A 24125-nucleotide genomic window follows, 5' to 3' on the forward strand; every position below is an offset into this window, starting at 1 on the left:
AGGAACAAAAGTAAACTTCGGCCCAACGAGAAACACGTACAAAAAGCACTAGAAAACTAACAAACTCTGCAGTCGAGAAAGAGTGTGGCTGAGCGGGGGGTTGTACTTCCCTCAAGCCTGATTCCCGTTTGAACTGAGTTCACGTTTCCGGTTGCCAAACTTCTTGATTTTTTCTCTTCATTTTTTCTACAAATGCTTTTTCTCTGTTACTGGTTTAGTTTTTTGCTTATTTCTTAATCAATTATTCCAAATGTCTTGATTTCTTGCATATTTATTTCACAAAATAACAAAAATTAAAAAAATTTCTTTAAATTCTGAAAACTATTGTTTGAGAAAAGCATTCATGTAGACATAATTAGTTAGGTTAAAGGGCGCGACACGATGATTAATTAACATATCGGTTTATTAATCGACAACGTTGTAATTATCTCCAATTAATCTTGGCTACCTCCCTCTTCGTAACATAGAATGCAAAATCTGGAATTTGCATGTGGATTTCCATTTCCATTTCGTATTTAGCACCGCCCATTCTCCTTGTTCATTTTGCATACTTCACTCTTTCCATTTGCGCCCACATTTCCATTTTGCCCCATGCAACGGCTTTCAGTCTGATGAATCCATTGAGGCGTCGCCTCTGCGTTTCATCCGCTTCATCGTTTCATCCGATTCGCCTCCGCATAAACGTTGGGGCCAGCAACTGCTCGCTGCCACAATTCTGTTCGTCTGGTTGCCTACTTCGAGCCACCCACGTATGGTTGCCCGGCGCATCCACAGCTTAATGGCGACGTATTTACATTTGTTTACAAAGGACGCGCCTAAACGTGCGTTATTCACAACTAAACAACGCGCAATCGAAGATTAGGAATGCCTGTGGTTGCCTGCTTTGTGGGTTGATTTATCGCGCCCTAGATATTAAATCCTACTCAACTATATTTACTACTAGTAAGCACTATATAATTGCATAACATAAAAATAAAAATAAACGAAAATTAAATGCTATGCTGCGCGTAATTTCATCAAAGCTTTGTCGAGCTTACTGCTACGCTTTGATTTTAATTAACGTTTATTTAGCGCACAAATAACAAAATAAATATTACGAATATTATTTGATGACATCCCCAATTAAAATCGGATAATGACATCGCATAGGCTTTCCCAACACACAAATACCAACTTAGTGCTTAATGTAATGGAAAAAAGTTGATTGCATTGAATTTGCGTTCACATATTGCTCTCGTCGGTTTCTCATATAATACGAGCACGGAATATGAAAAAGAATAAAAACAAACAAAGCTGGGGAGCGGAAAGAAAGCGAAGCCGTGTTCCGGATTTGGATACGACGCTACTACGCGACGCATGCCGTAACGAAATCGTACATTACGTTTGTAGGTAGGATGCATTACGCGCGTACATCTTCCATTATCTCGTTCCCTCAGACTTTTTCTTTGTGGCTTGCCTAAAAGAAAAAGCCGCTTTTCGGTGCCTGCATAAAGAGCTTGGATTTGAATAAGAATCTAGAGTATTTATGACTTTGAATTCAGCGGAAAATGAGAAATAACTAAAATTTGTAGGTGTCTCACGACATCACAAAAATAAAATGAAGCTATGAATATAGATTTAAATTTTTACCTCAACAAAAATTCATTTTTATAAGAATATTCACTGTAAATGTTATTGAATGTGGATTATCCATTAATATAAGATTAATTTTATTTAATAGGTAATTTATAGCATACGCGTATCTATGGAATTAATTTGCAATAGAATTAATCCAGCTTTAGATATTGTCTACTATTACTAGGCATGACAGATTATCAACATTTGAATTACCAATTGGGCTGTGATTAAGGTGCTTTACAGCTTACAATTTTGTTAAATTCAAAAGCGGACGAAATAAACGCAATTTTCCGCATTTTATCTCAATATCTCTACTCTACCTGTACACTGCAAACTTTCGCATACAAAGTAAATTTTATTTATTTATAGCGGACAATAATGTCGCTGTACTTGACTGAATTTACAAACAAATATTCATGTTTGTTCTAGGCTCTCTGTGACAGTGTGACATGCATGGTCGGTGGGAATTGCCTTTTAAAAATTTCATCCGTACGAGAGCGCGGCTGCTCGACGAAGCGTCATCAAGCGTACACATGAACTCTCCGACTCACTCATCCTTCTGATGCCGCCAACTCCACTAATACCAGGACATGAACATGAACATGTTATGATCTTCCGGCGCACAAACATATGTAGACGTAAGTTTTTTGCACCGATGTTGGTGTTGGCAGTGTGTGCGCTAGTTCTTCCGAGTGTGTGGGTTGCGCAAAGTGCTTCGCGCTGTGTTACCAGTGTTATTCTATAGAGATATATAGAGATAACAATGTGTAAAGGTCGTTCACTTCTTGTGGGTCACTGCACATGCGAATTTCATATTCTGGAAGTGCACGGGGTTTAGTTTGGAGTCCATCAAGGACTAGGAGTATATTTTATTAACGCGAATTTGTAGCGAGTGGGAGGCATGAAATATTTGCTTTGTGTGACAGAAATGAACGAAAAACAACGTGAAACAGGGAAATAATCTTATTACAAGAACTTTCAAGTGTCAAAGTCAAAAGTTAAGCTTAAATGTCACAAAGATCTTGTCTCTACATATCGTAAAACGTGAAAATTTTATATTCAATTTGTAAATGACAGAAATCAAATGAAAATGAAAGAAAAATATGCAAATTTTTAATTTATGTTTGAGAATATTGCGAAAACAATTTTAATCGCTTTAATTTATTTCATAAATAAATAAGAAATGTAAAAAAAGATAATAAGTTTTTTAGCAACCATTTTTTTAAGCATTCACGGCACCATACCACCGAAGTGCCTTTTATATGTGACGAACGCAAACGGCGATAAACGACGACTATAAAAAGGCCACTTTGGGGTCATAGCGACGAGCGCATTCAAGGGTTCCATTCAAATAATCGCCTGTGGTGTGGATTCACTCCCCAAAAAACAAGCGTGGGTGTTTGGTGCTTTTAGTTGAAGACTAAAAGAACAACACAAACACCATAAAATATTTGTACACTATCAAATTGTATCTGAATAGATAATAAATTGATCTGAATGAAAAAATGACGTAGGAATTGTAAAATATTATGTTTACTCCATAATATGAGTAATGCTATAATTAGTAGATAGGTATGATATCTTTAAAGCGTAAAATGAAAGTTTCGAATCGGATTTTAATTATATTTATGCCTCAAAGTGTAAAGTTGAAAAAGCTTTCATATGCTGTAATTGGAATTTCTCGCGTCGAGCGGTAGGCAAATGTTTTTCGCAAATTTCGTCAAACTTGTAGAAAGTTTCGGTTTTACTGCGTTAGTTCACGTAACGGTTTTTACATTCTCGCACGTTTGTAGAAACGCTCGCGAAACTAGTAATGAACACATTCGCCGTACTCAAAAAACGCGCATCCCACGCGTTAATGGACTTTTCGCACAGTTTTACACTGTTTTTTTCGACAATTTAAACTATTTTACAAATAAAATTCAAAGTAGAAAAAAACTCTAACGTTTCACAAGTACAGTTATAAATTTGATGAAGTATCTGCTGATTTCATTGTGACGTATATTTATTTTCATTATTTTTCGGCGAAAAAATTAAGTTTTCAAAAAATTTGTTTTTCCACCAAGAAAAAAATTAGCAGTTACTCTGAAGACCAAAGATTTTGCATATTTACAAACTTTAATCGCCCTACTTCTCGAGCCAGCTATGAATATAAAGGCACTATTATTACGTGAAGACAAAAATTCAAACCAGCACGGTTACCCTTGGCCGAAAATAAACATTACGCCTCATGTGTGTGCGCTACAAGTTTCGCACGAAACGCAGGAAACAAAGCGCGGAAAGCGTTGAAGCATCGCCGACGATTTCGACGCGTCGAAACGCTGCTGCTCTCGCTCGAAGCATAAACACATCGCATCGCCGGGGCGAGTTTGCAGGCGTGCTCCGTTTAAATATTAAAACACTAAATTAAAAGCGCACGCCGCGCTCGCGCCACTATAAAATTCAATTAACCTTGCGCTAACTTATTTATTTGCGCCGGAATTAGTGCGGAACGGTTAATTTCATCTGCGCTGGTCGTACGCTCGCTCCTCGCTGCTGATGGGCATTGTTGCTTTGTTACAACAAACAGTAATGCAAAACACACAATGTGGATGGTACCTTTTTGCAGTTTTGCATTAAACAAATTAAATATTACTAAATATCTTGAAAATTATAGAAGAAAAGGTTGCTAAATATCTTCACCAAGTTAAAATAGAGTCACGTGAATTCAAAGCACAATAATTTGTTGTAAAAATTCTCATCCAACAAACAATACGCACGTATTGTCTTCTCGCTAGAAATAAATGATGTTAAAGACCTCAACCGGAAGTTGAGACACATTCCTGAGCGCTGAACTTTTCTAATTTAAATTTTACCCGACGACGCGGTCTCCTTTTCGCTGAAGAACTAATGCGAAAGGCATAAAACGAGCACCCATGACGACCGACGACGACATCGCCGAAAGAACAAAAGTACGACTGCGGAGACGTTTCACTCGACGGGGTCGTAAAGAGACAAAACATTTGCGACCTAAGATTGCGTTCGGCGAGCGGGCGCGCAAACGACAGCGATATTGTTTCTCGTCCTGCGTTTCATGTTTCACAGTCGCACGTTTGGGGGCGACGAGTTTCCAGTTTTCATTTTTAGTCGCCGTCGTCTCGTTTAGTTTTGTTTGTTGCTCGCAAGGTGTGCGGGGGCATCAATTTGCCCGAGCGAACAATTCATCGCGACGCTTAGTCGAATGCACTTTGCATTCAACGGCGCGCTTTTTCATTTTGTGGCACGAGTTTAAATTAAAGTGGGAATACTTGTCGAGCGCGACGACAAATCATATCCGGGGTTCATAAAAATTGTTAAGCGCAAACAAAAATTTTATCACTTACTAATATCCATGGAAGTTGTAAGCATGATTGGCGGTATCCACAGGAGGAATACAAAACGCCAATACTCCATTGCTCGAATGGCCATCTGGAACAGGAAATAATTTTACATTAATAAAAAATTTATTACTGATGCTATAAATATAAATATCACATGAGCCAGTTAGTGAATATGATTTTTATTTGTAGCATATTTGTTTTTCTGATTCTTTGCTCGTAAAATATGCATTTTCACGAAATTGAAACGTCACTATCAATTTATCAATATGCGCGGAGAGTGTATTTATTCAGCGGCGACGTTGGGTGTTTGCACAATGTGGCGCATTGTGTGCGCTGGTCGAGCGTGATAAATCCGCGCCACTCGCACCTCCCGTGCCCTCCTCGCCGCCCCCGCCTGTCACATACGCTTCGCATCGGGACGCGCGCGGGCAAATAATAAAATATCAACCGATTGAATATGGGCGTCAACGTTGGCTGCCTCTCGCATGCTCAACCGCGGCGCGCCACCCACGCACTCGTATGCAAAATACACACCTGCGTGTAACGCGGGTTTGTAAAAGTAGACTGATGCCCTCGGCACATTGCATCGCATTGTTACATATCCATTATGCTTAACAAACAATAGGAAGCGGACGATTGCGAAGCGTTGTTGTAGAAACGTAGGCGCACGTTAGCGCATATTTGCAAATGTTAGTAAAGCTTGTGCATGTTTTCGAATGTTATGAGCGCCAGCGAACATTCATGATTGTTAGCAAACGTTTCAAAATGCATACAAAGTTGTGCGCGTGTAGTCCGCAAGGAATTTGCAAGAGTTAATTTTGATTAATTTATTAATGCGCTCGAGGTGCTTACTGCCAATTGTGCACTATTTGTCAAATGGAAAGTTACAATCACAATTTCCTCCATAACATAAATTTATTATCCGAAAATAGTAAATTTTTTACGAATATTTTTCACAAAAGAATGAATAAAGTCACTTAATCCAGGCACTTTTGTATTTTTGAACGAGTGAAATCAATCGAACGTATTTTAGGCAGCGATTTAACTATGCTTTGAAAACGTTAACCCATAGAAATTCGAAACTATCGCCTCTTGCTTAATGCTCATTGCGTTTGCGCCCTTATTTACTCAAGTGGAGGCGGTGTGTGCCGGGCCGCTCGCCGCGCAACTTGCAACTTTCCCAGTCGTAAAGCGCGATTTTCCCCAAACGCCATTCTACATTTAAGCGCACGGCTGAGAGTTAAATCTGTCAGCCGTGGATAAAAGCGCGTTGCGGCTTGGCCTATTTAGCAACTGCCACACTACACCAGTCGTTTCTTGTTTCTTCACACGCTTCTCTTCTTGGGGGTCCTTGCAGATACGCAGGAGCTTGAGTCGGCTTCAATTCGGAAAGCACACAATAGACTTTAGCAAACGAGTGAAAAGACGCAAATCAACGCCGATCAAATTTCAACCTTATACGTGAGTATTTACACGTTTGTGTTAGTTGTAGTTTGTGAATAAAAAAAGAATAATAATTTTTTTTTGTTTTAACAAGTCTTCTGCTTATTGCAATTGTTCAAAAAGTTAAAACCACTGAATATAAGGCAAAATATCAACAGTAACTCTCAATTTTCGAGCAAATCTCGACGAAAAATCAACATCCGAGTTCAACAAAATTTTACCGAAGCGCCAAGTAAAACAAAACCCAAACAAACAAAAAAGTCCTGAAAAAACTAAACCGTTCATATACTGCGTATTAAAAATATACAAATTATTATTGTAAGAAATAATAAAACCTCCTTTTTTTCTAAAACTGAACTAGGAAAAAAACTAAAGCCACTGAAGCAAAAAACAATTTTAAATTATTTTTGTCATTAAAATGCAAAACTTAATGCATAAATACCTATTTTTCTGATTAAAAAACCCCAATGCTTACCATAATATTATGAAAAGAATAAATTATTGACATATAAATTCATATTTAATTATAAATTGAATAATTATGAATTAAAAACCGCTGCCACCGCATTCATATTAATATTTAAATTAATAATGACAAAAAAGATGCACAATGCGGTTGCTATAAATAACTGATTTTGCAGCAGTGCACATTAAAGAACAAAAACAAACGACAAAAACAAGCGTATCTCAAAGCTAAATAGCTTATTGCATCAAATAAATACATTTTTGGTTGTTATTTATTCAAAAATGCGAAATAAATTGCAAATAGGTCGGTGCTCTGCATTTGCACTATAACCATATTTTAATTCCTCCCAGCAGACAAAGGCGGCAGGAAACCAATGCTTCCGAAATTTAAATGCAACCAATACACTTCACAAAATATAAAATAAATATAAACTTGATTAATTTCAATTGATATCATGCATATTGCCCTCATTTCAATAAACTCATAATTATTTATTTTAAATTATGATTATGCCGCTGGGTTTAAATTTGAATTTTATTATGTTTAGAAAAATGGAAATTTTTATGCGATATTTTATTTGACTAGTTAATCATTTCAACGCTAACCAATTAATATTACTCGTATAATTATAAATATTGCGTTCATTGTGTGAATTTAATTGAATACTATTTTTCACTAGCTGTTTCACGCACATTTAATTTTAATTCGAATGAATATGCAATGAAAAGTCAAACATTGTTTCCACTGTTAATTATTAGGTGATATTTGATTGCATCGACTACATCGAATGTTTCCTATATATTTTCTATCGAAATACACAGTGTTGTAAACAGGAAAATATTTTATTGAGAATAAATCATTGATTAATCAATAAAAATCAATATTTTAAATTATTTTGCATTGATTTATTGATTTAAAAAGTAATTTATGAAGATAAATCTTTTAAATAGTTTGATCGTTTATTAAAAACAGTAAAATATTGTTTTTCTGAGTGTCTTGATTAAAATTTGTATAAAATATTTAAAAAATCAGGCATTTTTCATTTAAAACCTTAAAAATCTGATTTTTTTTAAAACTATATTTTTAAATTTAAATTTTTTCTACAAATTTAAGAATTAAATTAAATTAAATCAAAATTTTAAAATAAACAACCTGAAAACAAAGGCCCACTAAAACAATATTGACTTGTTAATTTCAATAACCAATAGCAAATAATTAATTTAAACCAAATTTACCCGTTGCTCATTTGTTTGCTTTCATGTTTAAATTTTAACTTATAAATATACCTCATCAACTTATTCCTGATGGTTGTTTACCCACCGCGGACTAACGAGTAGCTGGTAGCTTACAAAGCGCTCGCGTCTTGTTTGTTAATCATTAAACGTTCGTAATGCGTTTCCGAGTGTAAATTAATAAATTCGAGGGCACCGCACGCACTTTGTGTGTCGCTCAGACCCATCCCGCAGACTTGTTTGGTCTGGATTTCACTGGCACGAAAAGGATACGGGTAAGCAAGGGTAAGTACACTTCATGTGTGCGGCGTGTGGTCCGGAAACAATTAAACCTTTAGGCAGGAAAAAAAATAAACAGCAACCTAAGCGAGGCAAAAGGTAAAGAGAAAGCGGTGAAAAAGACCGCTGTAGGTGCTTGGCTGTTTGTTTCCGGTTATCTGATTTAGTGCTGCTCACACAATCGCTATATATCGGTTTATTTAAAATTTCGAAAATTATTTTTTTGCTTTTTTTTTTCGCTTCTCGTACCGCGGAAATAAATTCATTTGTTTTATTTGTTTTTTAAAACTTTTATTTTCGTTGTGTGTGAGTTGCTGCATGTCGGTTGACCGTCGTTGATCCTTGGTATATTTTTTGCACACCTCGCTCTCCCCGAAGGCGGTCAGTAGCATTGTCCTTTTAGATTTTTTTTGCACTTCTTCTACTTTTTGTTCTTGTGTTTTTCCGGCCCCGACATGGAAAATGTGCGCGGCACAGAAATAAATTTGAGCGGAGCGCGACCCGCACGCGAATAAACACGTACGCATCGCACAAGTTACTTATGTCGCTGTCCCGTATTTTTTTTTTGTGCGTCAGTAGGAAAAAAGAGCGACAAAAAGGACAATGTGGAGAGTGCACAAAGAGACAGAGTACGAGTCAGCGTGCGTATATCACATGCGCTGGGGCCTAGCTGTTTCCCTTTTATGCGCGCAGCCCGCATAAAATCCTTGCTCGCGTAACCTTCTCTACGTCAACTGGGATTCGCCAAACAGGATTTGCAAAACAATTTACACCGATTGCCACCAGCGTATATGAGATGCAAAAACGGGATACGCGCGTGAAGGGACGCTAACTGCTGTTATGGAAATTCAAATTGTCAATTCAAGAATATTATCAAAGCCACGCTCATATTTTAATACGGTAAAGGTTTATAATAAATGTAAATTTTAAGGTTACTTAAGTTATTTAAAACCGCCAAAAAGTTTGTGTGGTTTATTTTTTATTTTATTTAATTTTTGAATTTATTAACTAATAATAAAGGACAAGAAGAACAATGCTGTATTTGGCACATACAAAAATGTTTTTGAATTGTAAACATGTTCATTTGTTTTCATTTATAAAAACATAAATTTAATACAAAAAAATATGCCGGAAATACTTTTATAAATTTTCCCGGAAACCTGTCGCTCACATTTATAACAAATATATTTATAACTTTTTGTACCAATGCGCTATAATTAAAAAAGTTAGTTAATTTTTTTTTGTTAAAAAATGTTTATGTTTATACTCGTATTTATGCATTTTAAAGATATAAAAACGCGAAATATAGCACAACATTTAAGCGCGAGCTCATCCGACCAATTTTACGATCCTCTGTTCAATTGCCCTCCTTGTTCTCATCTGGCAGTACCCGCCGTAGTTTCAATGGCGACGCGGTATTCAGCTAATGGGCGCAAATAATTTCGTTATCATTTTACGCTCCGGCGTGTAACTGTTTAATGGTTCGCACACGATAATGCTAAATGAAGTATTCGACCCTGCCCCAGCGCGACACTCTAGAATTTGCAAAGGCGTAACGCGTTTAATAACAATAACTATAATAAACATAATAAATGCTCCAAATGTGCATGCTTCAATAAATTTAAATGAACCAACACCAAAAGAAATGATTAACACAACAAATACTAAAATTCAAAAACAAAAATTTGTTATATATATGATAATTCCTGTGCTAATCACAAATTCTCTTTGAACAATTCTTTTACATTTGCTTCTTGGAAATTTCGAAACTTGAAGACTGAAATTTTGAAAGTGACGTAATGTTGCAAAGTCTGAAAGTGAGTAAATTAAATTTAGCGTTTCTCTGGCGTTCGCTTTGCGAACACGATACACGTGGATGCATGCGAGACTGTGAAGCATAAAAGCAAGTATAAACGAAGGCTTAGCGTTGATGCAAGAGACCGTTAGAGGTGTTTAAACTTTGACGCGAGACGGACGAAGAGGCGGCGATGGCAACTTTCCGGTGCGGCTACCTAGGGCGTAGGATATCCTGCTGAACACGCGTGCTTGCATGGGGCGAATTCATGGCCCCGCCTTTAACAAAGGTGTATCTGTTGTAACACTCACTCTTAAATGCTTCCTGTTATATGAAATATGAGTATTCATTCAAGTTCATTTCATCGAGCATAAAATTCTAAAGTTGCGGTGTTTTATTAGATAGCAAAATGGTTTAAATGCTAATATGTGTTTTTTTGTTCGTATGTTTCACTTTCAAGCAAAAACTACTAAACCAATTTTAATAAAATTTGGTATAGATATATTTTTGAATATGGAAAAGCAGATAGACTACTTTTTATCACAAAAATTTAATTTTTCGGGCGTAAAATTAGAGATGAAAGTTGATATAAAGATACTATTATAATTTTAATTGGATAAATCAAATCTAGATGGCGTTGAAATGCAATATTAACAATACCGACTTTCTTTAAATTAAAATTAAGAGTTTTATTAACAAATTCGACGAATAATAAGTCAAAAAAATAAGAAAGTAATTAATTAAACTAATTTGATTAAAATTCAAGCTAAAGAATTCCCAGGCAAAACCTAGTTTATTTATAAATTGTAATTCGTCGCCATTATTGAGCTTTCCGCGTTGTTTCCTGCATGTAACCTGAATAAATAAGTTCTTTGTGCTTGCTTTTCTGACGTGATCATTTCATTGTAATAGTTTACAGTCAGCCACAAACGAAACGATATATGTACTCGCATTATTAAAAGCTGTGACTGTTGACGTGATGCTTGCCAGAAGAAGTGTGTAGTGTAAGAAAGACGAGGACCTCAATATAGGAACAAATGCAGAATCAAGAGTGAAGAGTAAAGAAAGTAGAGCATCGTAGACGGAACACAATCCAAATCCCGAAACGTATCACAATTAATCACGCACTCACGTATTCGCATGGAGGGACGCGTTCGGGGACAACATGGAAGCGGCGCATTGTCAACAGCTGACTGCGAGGGCGTCACTTGCTTTCATCCGTGACGCTCTGTGAAAATGGAAATCGGCTTCTATTCTATGAGCACACTTTATGTTCTCACTTTGATTGCTCTAAGGTCGTGGCTCACATTTTATATACAAATGATAGTACAATGTATTCACAAAAAAATTGGTAATTTATTCAGAAAACAGAAAAAGTTACGTTTGATGGAAAACTAAAAGGAAATTAATTGATGATTTAATTAATCCTTGTCAAAGTCACTCTGTAAATTAATTTAACGAATTCCTAAGGATTTGAGACTTTATTTATGTTGTAGAAAAAAGAATGAGTGAACCCTCGTCAACCCGAATCTCGAATATCAATTTAAACACACTGTATATCTTGCTAGATTTCGTTGGTTGATGTTCAGAACGTAAAAGGCGTTTTAACTGATTGTGGAGTTAATTTCTTAATGCACACTACTTTCGCTCTACTCTGCTTCCCATTGCTTCAAGGCGGAATGAACTCGTTGCCGGGCTCGTTTCCTAGCTGGCTCGCTTCCGGGCGTCGTGCACGTTTAGCCCTGAGCTTACAAAATCTTTCTACACGTGTTGAGCAGGAAGCGAGTGGAAAAACAACGGCAGCGCACGGAAAACATGCGAAACTAAACAATAAACGCAACAACAAAAAACTTGCGACACATAATAACAACGCTTTTTACTTAAAATAATTGGAACATTGTCTCAAATTGTTTGCTTGCATAAGCAGAACCTTATTCATCATCATTAAATGTAATATGCTTTCGCATTGAACGATTCGTTTTGTAACAGCGATAGTGCTGTTGCAAGGCTTCTACTCACTGCGACTGCAAGGATGCCTTATTGCACAAGCGATTCGCAACTCATCGATCGATTAGCTCCGTTCGGCGAGACGTTGCATCGCATCCAATCCCTATTTTCGACGTTTCCGCGAAAGCGGCAGGCAAGCACACAACGCTTAATCGATTATGATTGATCGATCAACTCATCCATCTACTTAGCCACGACTACGCCAACCGAGGCCCAACGACGGCGACTTGCCAGAGAGATATATAAAGCGACAATAATGAAGACAAAGGCGATGGCATCGCAGTTAGGAAAACAACCAACAAGACAGGCCAAACAGTAGCCGGAGAAGATACGACAAGTTTGAATTCCCTACTTTCGCAACCAGCAAGCGCCAGTCCGCATAGACCAATGTCAAGAGGCGGAAGCTGATAACTGATAAGACGAGATGACAACGCCCAACAAGCAACTAAACATCAAACAATCCCGCACAATGACAGAGGACAGAACCCAGCCGATGGGAGATAAACAAAACAAGAACAAAACGTGACGACAATGGATTAGAGTCCCTGATGACGCCTTGCGGCTGTACAAGAGTACAACCGCATCCAGCGATTAGGTAAGTCGGTAAGTGTGTTAATTAATCAGCGATGTCGATGGTGACAATCACGATGTCCATGTCGGACAATTCGACAGCACGTACAAAGATAATTGAATATGTAACGATCCCCCATTCGACAAAAAGCCTAAATAATATAATATTGTATGTTTGTCCCTCTTTCACACAAAAACCACTGAACTAGTTTTCATGAAATTTAATAAAATTATAGCTTGTCCATTAAAATAGGAGATAGACTAGTTTTTGTTTAAAAATAAAATGTTTTATGCATGTAACAGCGAATGAAAGTTGGCATGTAAATACAGCGAATGGTTATAATAAACATTTCGTAAAAATAGATTTACAAGGAAAATGTTTTAATTGAATTTATTTAGTCCATTTGCTAGATGCTATTATATTATTTGAAAAGAGTATATTACGGCTACAAAAACAGAAAGTTAGCAGCTTGATGATTTAACAAAAAACACCCGCGCGAAATGTTCCATTGAGTTATGAAAACAAATAAAAAAATCTACGTGCAACACGCAAATTCTATATTTATCCTTCGCCTCTGAAACCTTGCAGAAACGTGATGTTTCATATTTTTCGCTTGTTTTAGGTTTTTCATAATTAATTTATGCGTTTCATGAATGGGCATAAATGAGAAAAAATGAAATCGTAAAGTTAAAACGCCCGCCTTTTCCTTCACTACAATACGCTTTCTAATGCAATAACATATTTGGCGTTATTATACTTTTCGTGGAGCATTTCCTTTTGTCCCATTTGTTTTGTTTTATGGGTTTGTCAATATGCAAGATTCGTATCGATATCGCGAAGTATAAAACAAAAGTGAAAAAGAAAAATCACAACTATGATTTAACTGCACGAAATGCTAAGCGCCAAGTCAAAGAGTCAAGGACATCCGGATATTATATTTCCTCGTGACCTACATAAAAATGTGATTTCCTTATTCTGGTTATTTCCCCATTTCCTATGAAAGCATTCGATTGCCGGAAAGCGATTGAGCTGGTTTAATGTAAAAGTGTGAGAAATAGAAACCTCGAATTCCGGAGCCATCACCACGGTAAGATAGTGGGCTGTCGTCGCCTGGCGGGTGGAGGGCGGCGGAGGTGTGACGCGGGAAAAGTTCGCCCGCTGGAAATTCCAATTCAATTTCCGCGTATGTCCCCGCCGGGAATAAGACCGCTGCCCGCTGGCGGAGTGTCCGCGTGCGAGACGGGCGCTCGTCGCATGTATCGATTGCAAATTCGCGCGACCAGCAAACGTCGTTAGCCATGCGAGTAAACCTCAAATGCCTACGCCGATGGGCCACTATCGGCACTAGTGGATTATTTGCGCCAGCGGAAGTGGGCGGAAAGGCCCGATAGTTACGGTAACGACTTATCAGAGTTACTTACAAACAGCATTCTGGGCTATCCCATTTAATAGCATTAATATAAATATAAATAAACTTGTATTATTCAAAAGCAAATAAAATTACTTCACAATTTCAAGTTTTCAACGAAAAAAAAATCTGAAGGGCATTTAACGATTAAACGACATTTCAATACTCTTGGCTATAACCACACCTTTTCACTCTAACTCATAACGACCGTTTCGATTAACGATGGATGGCATTCCAACCTCCCAGTGCTGCAATTGACGGCCGGAATGTAAATATTTATTGGTTTAATTAATTTTTCCAACTTCATTCGCAGATCGGGGGTGTGACTTCATTCGGTGTATTGAATTTTCATCAGAGCCTTAATTTCGTAGAAAATTAAATTTACTACCTACGCAAATTAATTATTTTTAAACACATTGTTAATCAAAAACGTAATACCCGAAAGCGTTAATTTTTCATGTACATAACTGAGGCGGTTCTCATTTGGTAAAATACAGCTTAACTTCATCCCGCATCGGGGTACCTACGAGACTCGTGTGTGCGGCCCACCCCTTGCGTTCAATTTTCAACAGTGTCGGCGGTGTCGCCGCGTTGATTAAGAAATATGTGCGCAGGGGGAGTAATGCATGCATTAATACGTTAATATTCGGGCGCAACTAGTGTGTACTTTTGATTCTCTCTAAATCATCAAGTCCCCAAGTGACGCACAAGAATGACTACTCATATCATTACTATTCCTGCATTATCATCGTCATGTCATTAGTTTATCACAGAAAAAATAACTTATTTATTCATAACGTTATGTGAAAAAGGTCAAAATATTAATAAAAAAGTTAATTTATAGGAAACTTGCTTTGGCCCGCGACTTCGTCCCGATTGTGTTTAATAAAAATGTAATTTGTTTTTACTCTCTTGTTTTAGAGATAGTACCTATGTGTCAATTCTATCAATAAAATTCGCAATTTTATTTTAAACAAATTAATTATATAAAGAATTGCTAATAATGCACTACAGCGCGCCATCTCGGATTCAACTATTTAACTATAACTATGATTGAATCTCATTGCCAACTATTATCATTTAGAAAAAGGCTGTCTTTAGGGTTTTCCCGACAATTATTCGAATTTTTGTCGCCGTAAAAACCATCTTTGGATTTTAACAAACATTTAAAAAAAGAATTGGCCAAATTGATCCACGCGTTGTTGAGATATGCGCGTACCTACTAACAGATTTTCAATTCATTTTTATATTATAGATATATTTCTGGTACCCGTTTTGACATTATGTCAGTCTGACTTAGTTAAAGCAGCCATAATATGTAAACCACACAAAGCAATTTGAATGACATCGAACGAATGGTTGCGTAGACCAGATTTACAATTTGCGCGTCTAGCCGTGCGACGGTTTGCAGCATCGAGACGACAATGAATCGTCTTGAATGAACTTTGATCTCATAGAGCACAAAAGCGAGGCGAGACGCAAAGGCAAGGTGTCACGCGGTTAGCATTGTCCTCGACATTGTCGACGACAGCAGGTCCCCGCATTGTCTTTAAGGATGCTTCTGAGTAAATTAATTCGAAATCTCCATGATGTACTCTGCGTTACGCGTCGTTATACAACAGGCCGAAATTCTAGTCCAACGTTAAGTAAGTTTACACTTGAAATTCCAATTTAATAGTTATATTAACCGACCTTGGCATATTTTCCTATATATTTTTAACTTGTAAAATAAACATTTAATGTTTCAGATATCTTGAGTTAGCTGAAAGATTAAATTTACGATTCGGGCTGTTTTACCATCGTTACCACCCCCGAAATCAACCTCACATACACGCATGCGTTGACACATCTTGTGTATATACAGCTTAGATGTTGATGAAAGTATAATATCGCAAACTCTGAAGTTAGTATCTTTCTATCTGAAATGTACTCATCTCAGCGTATTTTCGCTGCGCACATACTTTGAGACGACTTTATATGACTTTATGTACTAGTTAACAGTCGGTGTGCGCGTGCACGCGAGGGATGACGGCGAAGTAAGTGCGCGGATAACGATTCGCATAAAGTTTACGATCAATATCTATCAGGAAATAAACCGAGGATCCGCGACTCACGATTCTAACGATGGCGAGAGTTGCGTTTCGAAAATAAATTCGCGGCGAAAGATGCCAGTAGTTAACGAGATTGAAGTTTTGGTGAACTCGCCAATATATTACGCATAGTAATAACGTTTTTTTTAACAAGCTGTATTTACCCTTGCTTAATTTATGTTGGAATATTTTATATTTAATTTGATGATCACATTTAAGCTGTTTTGCAAGTACGATGTTGGCATATCGTAAACTTGTTTCAACAAGCTATAAAACGGATGTTTCTGTAAATTTGATGCTGATATTAGATGTACCTAATTGCATATGGAGCAAAATGTTGAATATAAACAACTCAAAAGTATCAAATTTCTTAATTAACTGATGACGATCATGTTAACCGCTTTCGTTTTCGTATTTTCTAAATGTTAGGTATATAATTTATTTATTAAATTTTAAAGCTAAATTTCCACAAAATAAAATTTAGCCCTAAATTTTCGCTTTAATATTAATATATTCATTTAATAACCTATTTTACCTGCCATGCCAATGCGCAATTATTTATTATCTACTAATTATATATAATATATTTTATGGGTATTCAAATAGTTTCATTGTTTCATTGATTTCTATAGAATATCATGTAACAACTCTTCGTTTAGTACCTGCTGACCGTGTCGTTCCCATTTCTAACATGCCAATAAAAAGGATCAAATCAAATCGGAAAATCACAACAAGGCACGCAAGCCCATTAAAAACTATAATATATAATACATGCCATATAAAATCGCTCACTGCGCGCATACATGATATATTGATAAAGATATAAAGATAACAGTAAATGCGCTCTAATAAAATAATAAACGCTTCCGGTTAAAGCCAACGTAAAAATAAACGCGTTAAAGTTGAGCATAAAATAACAAAAATTATTAATGTCCTCTTCATGCGCAATTGAGTATATTTCGAACATTACAACTTTATACGGTTAATAAAAAATGTCGGCCCGGCATCCAGAGTAAGCACGTAATTGAGCTGAAACTACATTCCGATACTGGTATTATAAAAGTAATATTTCTGTTTGATAACCTTGTTGATGTATTATAACTTTATTGTTTCCTATTTCAGCCGAGCACTTGGTGTTATGTTAAGATAAGGATTTTATATTTAAAAAATCTGTTTTGTAAAATAAATCATTACACGTCCCATTAGTGCGAAAAAGTATTACTTTACACATGTTTACCACTCAGAATATGTTCATACGTGTTATTATTTTTGTCAATGTGATACACGCTCATGTTAAATTATATTACGTAAATACGTTGAAAACTGCACGGATGGGGTCGCTCGTAAAACAAAAATGACGCCAGTAAAAAACACCGCCATAACGTACTAACGACGAATATACCTACCAAACTCATAACTAACTTGCATTATCTCAGGCCTGGGTAGCCGAAATAAAAATATAAACTTTGTAAAAAATAACAAATAAACAGAATGTAAATTATTTTTACCGTAAATTAGGGAGAAGACTAACAGCTGCCAATCACATATAAACACTAAGAAAATAATTAATTTACTTGTAATTAATTGCACTTTTGTCTATTTTATTTACATTTTCGCGTGCGCGTCTGATGCGCCTTGTCTTACCGAACACCGCACCAATACTGACCGGACAGGTTTAAACTTGTTCGCGATGCCAAAATAATCAGACGAACGAACTCTTATCTCACATTGCAACGCGATTGCAAGATAAACACGCTTCAGAAACACACTAAAATCGAAGATTCAAGAAACATTGTTTACTAGCCGTTTGAAAAACATTGATTTAAATTTTATAAAATTACGTATCTAGTTATATTCATTTATTTTAAAAAATTTACACAATGCATATGCAAAAAACTTTATTCCGCATATACCTACATATGTAGGATATAGTTTTTTTGGGTCCAGTTTGCACAATGTAATAAAAACCAGAACAAACGCGATGTTTTGCGACAAAAATAAAACGCTAAGCGTCCGGCTACAGCAATGCCGTTGTGATTATGGTGGTTTTTGGTTGAGAGAACTCGTAAAAACGCCTGAAATTCTACGTGTACGTTGATTTTCGCATGTCAACATTTAGCTAACGTATTTAACATATGCTGCTTGCAAAATTATAAAATATTTTCATTTCTCAAACAAAAAAAAATTATTAAATTTTTAAACTTTGATTGTTCACGTTTAATTCGCATTCTGCTATTGTCTATTGAAGAGTATACAGCTTAGGACTTAATAATATATTACTCAAACAAATTATTCAAATAAAAACGTCCTCATCAAGCCAAGGCGAGGCACTAGTTTCCAATTGCAGTTATCGCCGGTTATAACGATTCGGCAACACGAAAACGTCTTCATTAACATAGAAACCTTCTTGCCGACGCTTGTTGGAAGGTCGTGAAATTAAGTAACTAATTAAACTCAAGTTGTAACTGCAGTGCTGCGCGCGAACAGTTGGTTCGTAAATCGCACACTCAACAAGGACTTCCTGCGTCCTGCATTCCACTTTAACACTTTACTCATTTATAACCCGAAAAGTCAAATAGAACATTAGCGTTTTAAAATGCAATTTTTACAATTCATCGTGTGCACAGGAATGAAACGGTTTAACCGCTAGAAAATTGTGCACTAAAAATAATGCTAATTGTCTGTTTGCACTATGCTAAAATCGACATTGTAACATATTTCAGCGTTTTAACTGTGACATTTATTGTTCCAATGTCCTTTCTGGCGACCGGCGGGCGGCCCCGACAGTCGATTATACTTGCGCTGGTTTTAAATCGAGCGGTTTCTATTCGTAAAAGTGGATGCAATGCGGACTCGTAAAATAATAATAAAACCTTACTGTAAACCGCAGCTGCATTTATAATGCTAATTTTAAATTAAATTTGAATTAACTTTATAATATTTTTCTTTATTGCAAATTTTGCTTGAAAATATTTTCGTAGCAAAACGCACTTCATTTATGCTGAAATATATTATATTTTCGTGTAGCAGTTAATTTTTGTTAGTAAGTTGATCAGAACATTCACGGCAGGTCGAGCGAGAAACCCTAATTAGCGACCTATTAAACGTGACCCAATTAGATAAAAAGTATATTTAATAACCTGCTAAACGTGATAAATTTCACTAGAGTACATAAAACCCGTGGGTATCTTTTCCGCAAAGAGGAAAAAGAAGAGAGAATTGCACGGTTGTCGCATGACGTTATGAAGTTTTAAGAACTGCGAAAAAAAGCTCCAAAAAATCCGACGGAGGAAAGGGTTCTTAACATTGAAGGGATGCGAGCTTAAAAAATAAAGTATACACCTAACAAAGCGTTGCCCGAGCAAAGCGGATGATAAAAATCAGTGGATACAAAATACACACTGGCGTGTAGAGAAGGTCCGAGGGAATCTGCTTGGGTATAACGAGAGCAAATATGAAAAAAACGACGCTTGAAAAACGACTGCCCAAGCAAAACAGTGAAATAATCTGGTGAGAAAAGAAAACTAACTGGTTAACATTTTATTTTTCACATTCTAGGCAACCACGCAATATAAATTTAGTTAATTTTGAATTTGAATTATTTAGATGCACTTTGACTAAGGTCCAAACACCTCAAAGGAATTCCCGAACTCTTGAACAAGTATCAGACCCTTGTTGCACCATTTCGATGTCTCTTCGCTTAGTAATCTTCCACATGGCTTCCTATTAATCACAAAGCACTAGCATTCTCTAGATATTGTTTATTGACGACACAATTAGCTATGCACCTAAGACCCATCCAGTCAAAGGTCTCCCCATCAAAGGCGACCATTCATTCCGTGCAAATACCTTGCAAATTAATAGTCTTTCTATTATTACTATTGCTATTAGTCTTCGGGTAGTGTCTAATAGTCCAAGGCACAAACTGAAAACAAAGTTTATTTCGTGCGAGATTCGGTTAATGCCGGCGTTAATTAGGGTGTCGCGACTTGAATTCAAGGACAAGCCAGACGCGCGTTATCTATGCAACACTTTGGGCCCCAGAGCCGGAGGGTGGTGAATTGTTAAATTGGTGAGCTATAGACGAGAATACCTTGCTTGGTGGTTCGCAAATTAGAAAGCGTCCCTAATTACGCAGATTGTCCTCGGTGTCAGCAACGCCTTGCGTTGTTGTGACGTCACCGTGTTATGGTCGGCTGTAAACCGGGGTATTCAAAGACAATTCGGCAATTCGATGGGAGCTTAATGACGCACACATAACCATAACATTTTCCGAGACAACCACACCCTTTACGCCTACGTCTGATTGATAATTTCGTTTTATCTTTACTTTAATTATTAAATTAATGATGCAACTATTTGGAGCAGAACATTTACGAACATTAATTTGATATAGTAGTGGCGTTGGTCAACCGCACCAACCGCGCTGATGATGTGTCCAGGCGCACTGCCCTTGCTGCTGTTACGTGCCCGCATAGTTATCGAACCATTACACACCCACCTCAAACCAAGAAAGTGGTATAGGTGCGGCATGCAGGAAAACCTCCAAACCACCAAACGGCACCGAACGATTTCGATATATCTCGAAAGTCGCTAACGACAACGTGGCGGCACTGGCGGTATAAGGTCGGTTGGGATGCTGCGGCACTGCGGGGTGGACCAGTGCCGTAGGTCCGCGGTCGCGTTACGCTTCAGCAATTTCATAGCTGCGACCCCGAAAGTCCTGTGCCACTAAAACAAGGATTACATAGTTTCTGAAAACCGTTCGCCTACGAAGACCCGTATGAAATGCGCGCGCCTCGATGGATTTTAATAGCCCCCAAGCAATAATCATAAGTCACATTTTGGACCTACTTTTCTGATTTATGTATAGAGATATAAAGAAACGAAAAATCTCAAGACTTACTTAGTTGCAGATTCGAATGTTTTAAATTTATTTCAGAGAATAAAATATTTAATCCAAAAACAAGTGACCTCTATTAACCTAGAATCTAAAATTAACTAGTTGGCTGACAATCAATCAATTGGAGAATTAATACTTAATGTTCATGAATAACTGACAAGATTAAAATTTGTAATCAATTAAACGCAATGTGGTTCCAGGACGGCGATTTTCGTGTACACGTTTGCTACCGCTGGCATGTTGAGGTGCGCAATGCAATAAATGCCAGGAATGTATAGCGCAGTTGGATGAAAAGCAATAAACTCGATATGAACGACAGCAGAGAGCGTTTGCAAGGCGGCGCGCAAACGTTCAACGTGATGCAATAAACGTTTCGATGTTCGTCCTTTCGACGAAATGGTTCGCAATCGCAATAATTATAATTAGTTTGCGTTGACATTGATGTCGACGTCACCTAAGGGTACGTTACGTAGTCTTACATTAGTTAGTCTCAAGCTGCCGGGCCAGTTGGGGCAACATCACCGGCATAAGGAGGTAAATGTTTACCTTGTAACTATGTTTGGGTACCTGCCGCCATGTTGCTTTGTTACCCTTTTACGTAATGCTGTTACCTTGAAAATATAATCTCCAGCACGCCTTGCGAAAATATCCATGCAGTAAACACTAATTTATTGAAAACGTGTTGTGAGAACGTGCGCAACAACATAACCTATGTTAAACGTATGCAACCCACACATCATATACACAGATAATTTGTGTTTTAGTTCTATATGGATGTAAATTGTTATCTAAATAGTGTTATTTGATATATGTTGTTGTGTGATTACAGTTTTATTTAAATTTTTGTATATTCAGCCCGATTTTTATGACATATCTCATAAAACAGCAATTTTTAAGTTTGATTAATGCAAAAATGATACAATCGACATTTATAAATTCGTTTGCGCCTCACTGATGAAAAGCAAACGTAGCGCTAATTTATGAAACTTCATTTCGCATTTCGCAAATTTATGAAAACAATTCATATGCGTTTTCTATTTATTTATCGCTTACACGTATTTGTACATTAGTGTGTCGGCGTGTTTATGTTCATGTGCGTTGTTTGTCAGGCCGAGTATGAAACGTGACACGTGTTAATATATTTTCAGTCGTTTTGCGCTTTACATCGCCATCCGCGAAATGATTACTTGTCAGCAAAACTAAAATTGTGATTTTCCAATCGTAACTGAGTTTCCAAACCGAATCAAATTACATTTTCGCCAACTTCAATGTGGTTTTTCAAAGTTATTTCGTTAGGTGAACATAATTATATTCTTATTATTGATGACACCTGGAAATTATTTTGGTAATAGGTATGCGAAATTATATCGAACGAAAAGTCGCATTGCGTTAGTTTGGTTTAGAGATAAACGGAAATTGGAATGTTACGTTCAATTCGATACTCGATACTCTGAAATCGAACATGTGTAGCGACGGGAAATACATTGATTAATAAATAATCGTTGACATCTTAATGTATTAGCGAATGGCATCGTATGATTTATGTACCTATATTATTTGCACAACTGTTATATAACAATTTAAACTTGTAAATAAACCGAAATATAAAAGAAAAGAAAATATACGTAGTACCCAAAAGTAGATTTGATCAAGTTAGATCGAGTGACTAATGTAGTTTGTAGTATTCTCGAAATCCTAAACCAGAACTCTTTGCTAACATATGCAGATGAAATTTTCCAAACGAATTGTTTTGGCCTCAAGTTACCTTTTACGACGCACACACTCTTCCCGAACGATATCACACAAAAGTTAGCTATCGGCACGTAGAGAAGTAGAAGCCAGCAGCGCCGCTGCGAGATAGAGTAAGCGAATAGGCAGAGAAATCCCACTAACATTTTGCTTCATTTTCCGTCGAAAACCGGATGTTCCGGTCGCGCATAACACAAAAACACACACTCGTGCAGAAATTATGTGCCTGCATCGCCGGACCAAAATAGAATGAACCCACCGGAGTCAGTCGTACGTAACGATTTTCCTCTACATATGCCACGTCTCCCCGACTTTCGTAATTTTAACGTATGTAGCCTAAAAATGACCGGACCGAAAAACAGGATAACAAAAAATATAAATAAGCGCGCTCATCATGCGCGCATGCTGATAGGACAACTCGTAATCTTCCACTAATTAAAACGAAAAAACAAAAGAATTATGAAAATGTGCTGCGCGCAAATATTATTTAAATGTAAATTTTAATGAAAACGAATAGAAGTGCCGGATTCCACACGTAGGAAAATTAATGAAGCATTTATTAGTTAATTAGCACTTCCATTTGCTCGAGTAGCTTCGCTAGTGCTGGCACATTTCCCTGTCGCCAGTTTCACAAACATTTGTTTATTATTATCATTGTCCTGTGTCATCACGACGGTGCGTCCGATGCACTCTCGCTCAACTGCGTTAAGAACATCTTCCTCGTTGTTATCCGGGCGCTACTTCAGTTCACCCAGGGCTTTGACAGAAATGCTAACACTCACCCCGTCGGCACACATTCGTATCATCATGGTACGTGGCGCAAAGACGCATTGTTGTCTCAACAGGTGAATTATGAATGCCATTATCGTGACACAAACGCACACATACTTATAAACTATGTACGCGCGGATGCCCATTGGCTGGCGACGTGCGATGTAGTTGTTTGTGCCCGGATCACAAAAGCAAGAGTTCATTATTTATCAACGTTAGAAAATTAATTATTTGCTAGTTTAATGAAGGTGTTCTGAAAAACCGCGCTACGTCTTGTTAAAGAAGGTTGTTAATTATTAACAGAATTTAATTTGTTTCTCTTCTGTAAATAGAATAAATATACACTACTATTGAACTATAGTGTTACGCCATCTAGATTTGAATAATATAACTATAACTATAATTAATATTAACTTTCAACCCTTATTTTACATC

General features: G+C 36.9%; 1 protein-coding gene across 6 annotated transcripts in view; it reads right to left on the reverse strand.

Annotated features, from left to right (window-relative positions):
- Positions 1-24125, reverse strand: part of LOC135798683 (neurotrimin-like) — a 132785-nt gene that overhangs the window by 29450 nt on the left and 79210 nt on the right. For 5 of the 6 annotated variants that reach the window (XM_065311590.1, XM_065311591.1, XM_065311589.1 and 2 more), the window contains one exon: positions 4980-5064. In XM_065311590.1, the coding sequence (XP_065167662.1) occupies positions 4980-5064 (85 nt within the window). Of the gene's footprint in view, positions 1-4979; positions 5065-17775; positions 17899-24125 lie in introns of those variants that run through there. The other variant, XM_065311593.1, reaches the window with a different exon arrangement.

The sequence above is a fragment of the Atheta coriaria genome, unplaced genomic scaffold (genome assembly GCF_025399875.1).
Source record: "Atheta coriaria isolate IRGN ID8LTWV9N9 unplaced genomic scaffold, Caltech_Dcor_3.1 hic_scaffold_9_pilon, whole genome shotgun sequence".
Classification (NCBI taxonomy): Eukaryota; Metazoa; Arthropoda; class Insecta; order Coleoptera; family Staphylinidae; genus Dalotia; species Dalotia coriaria.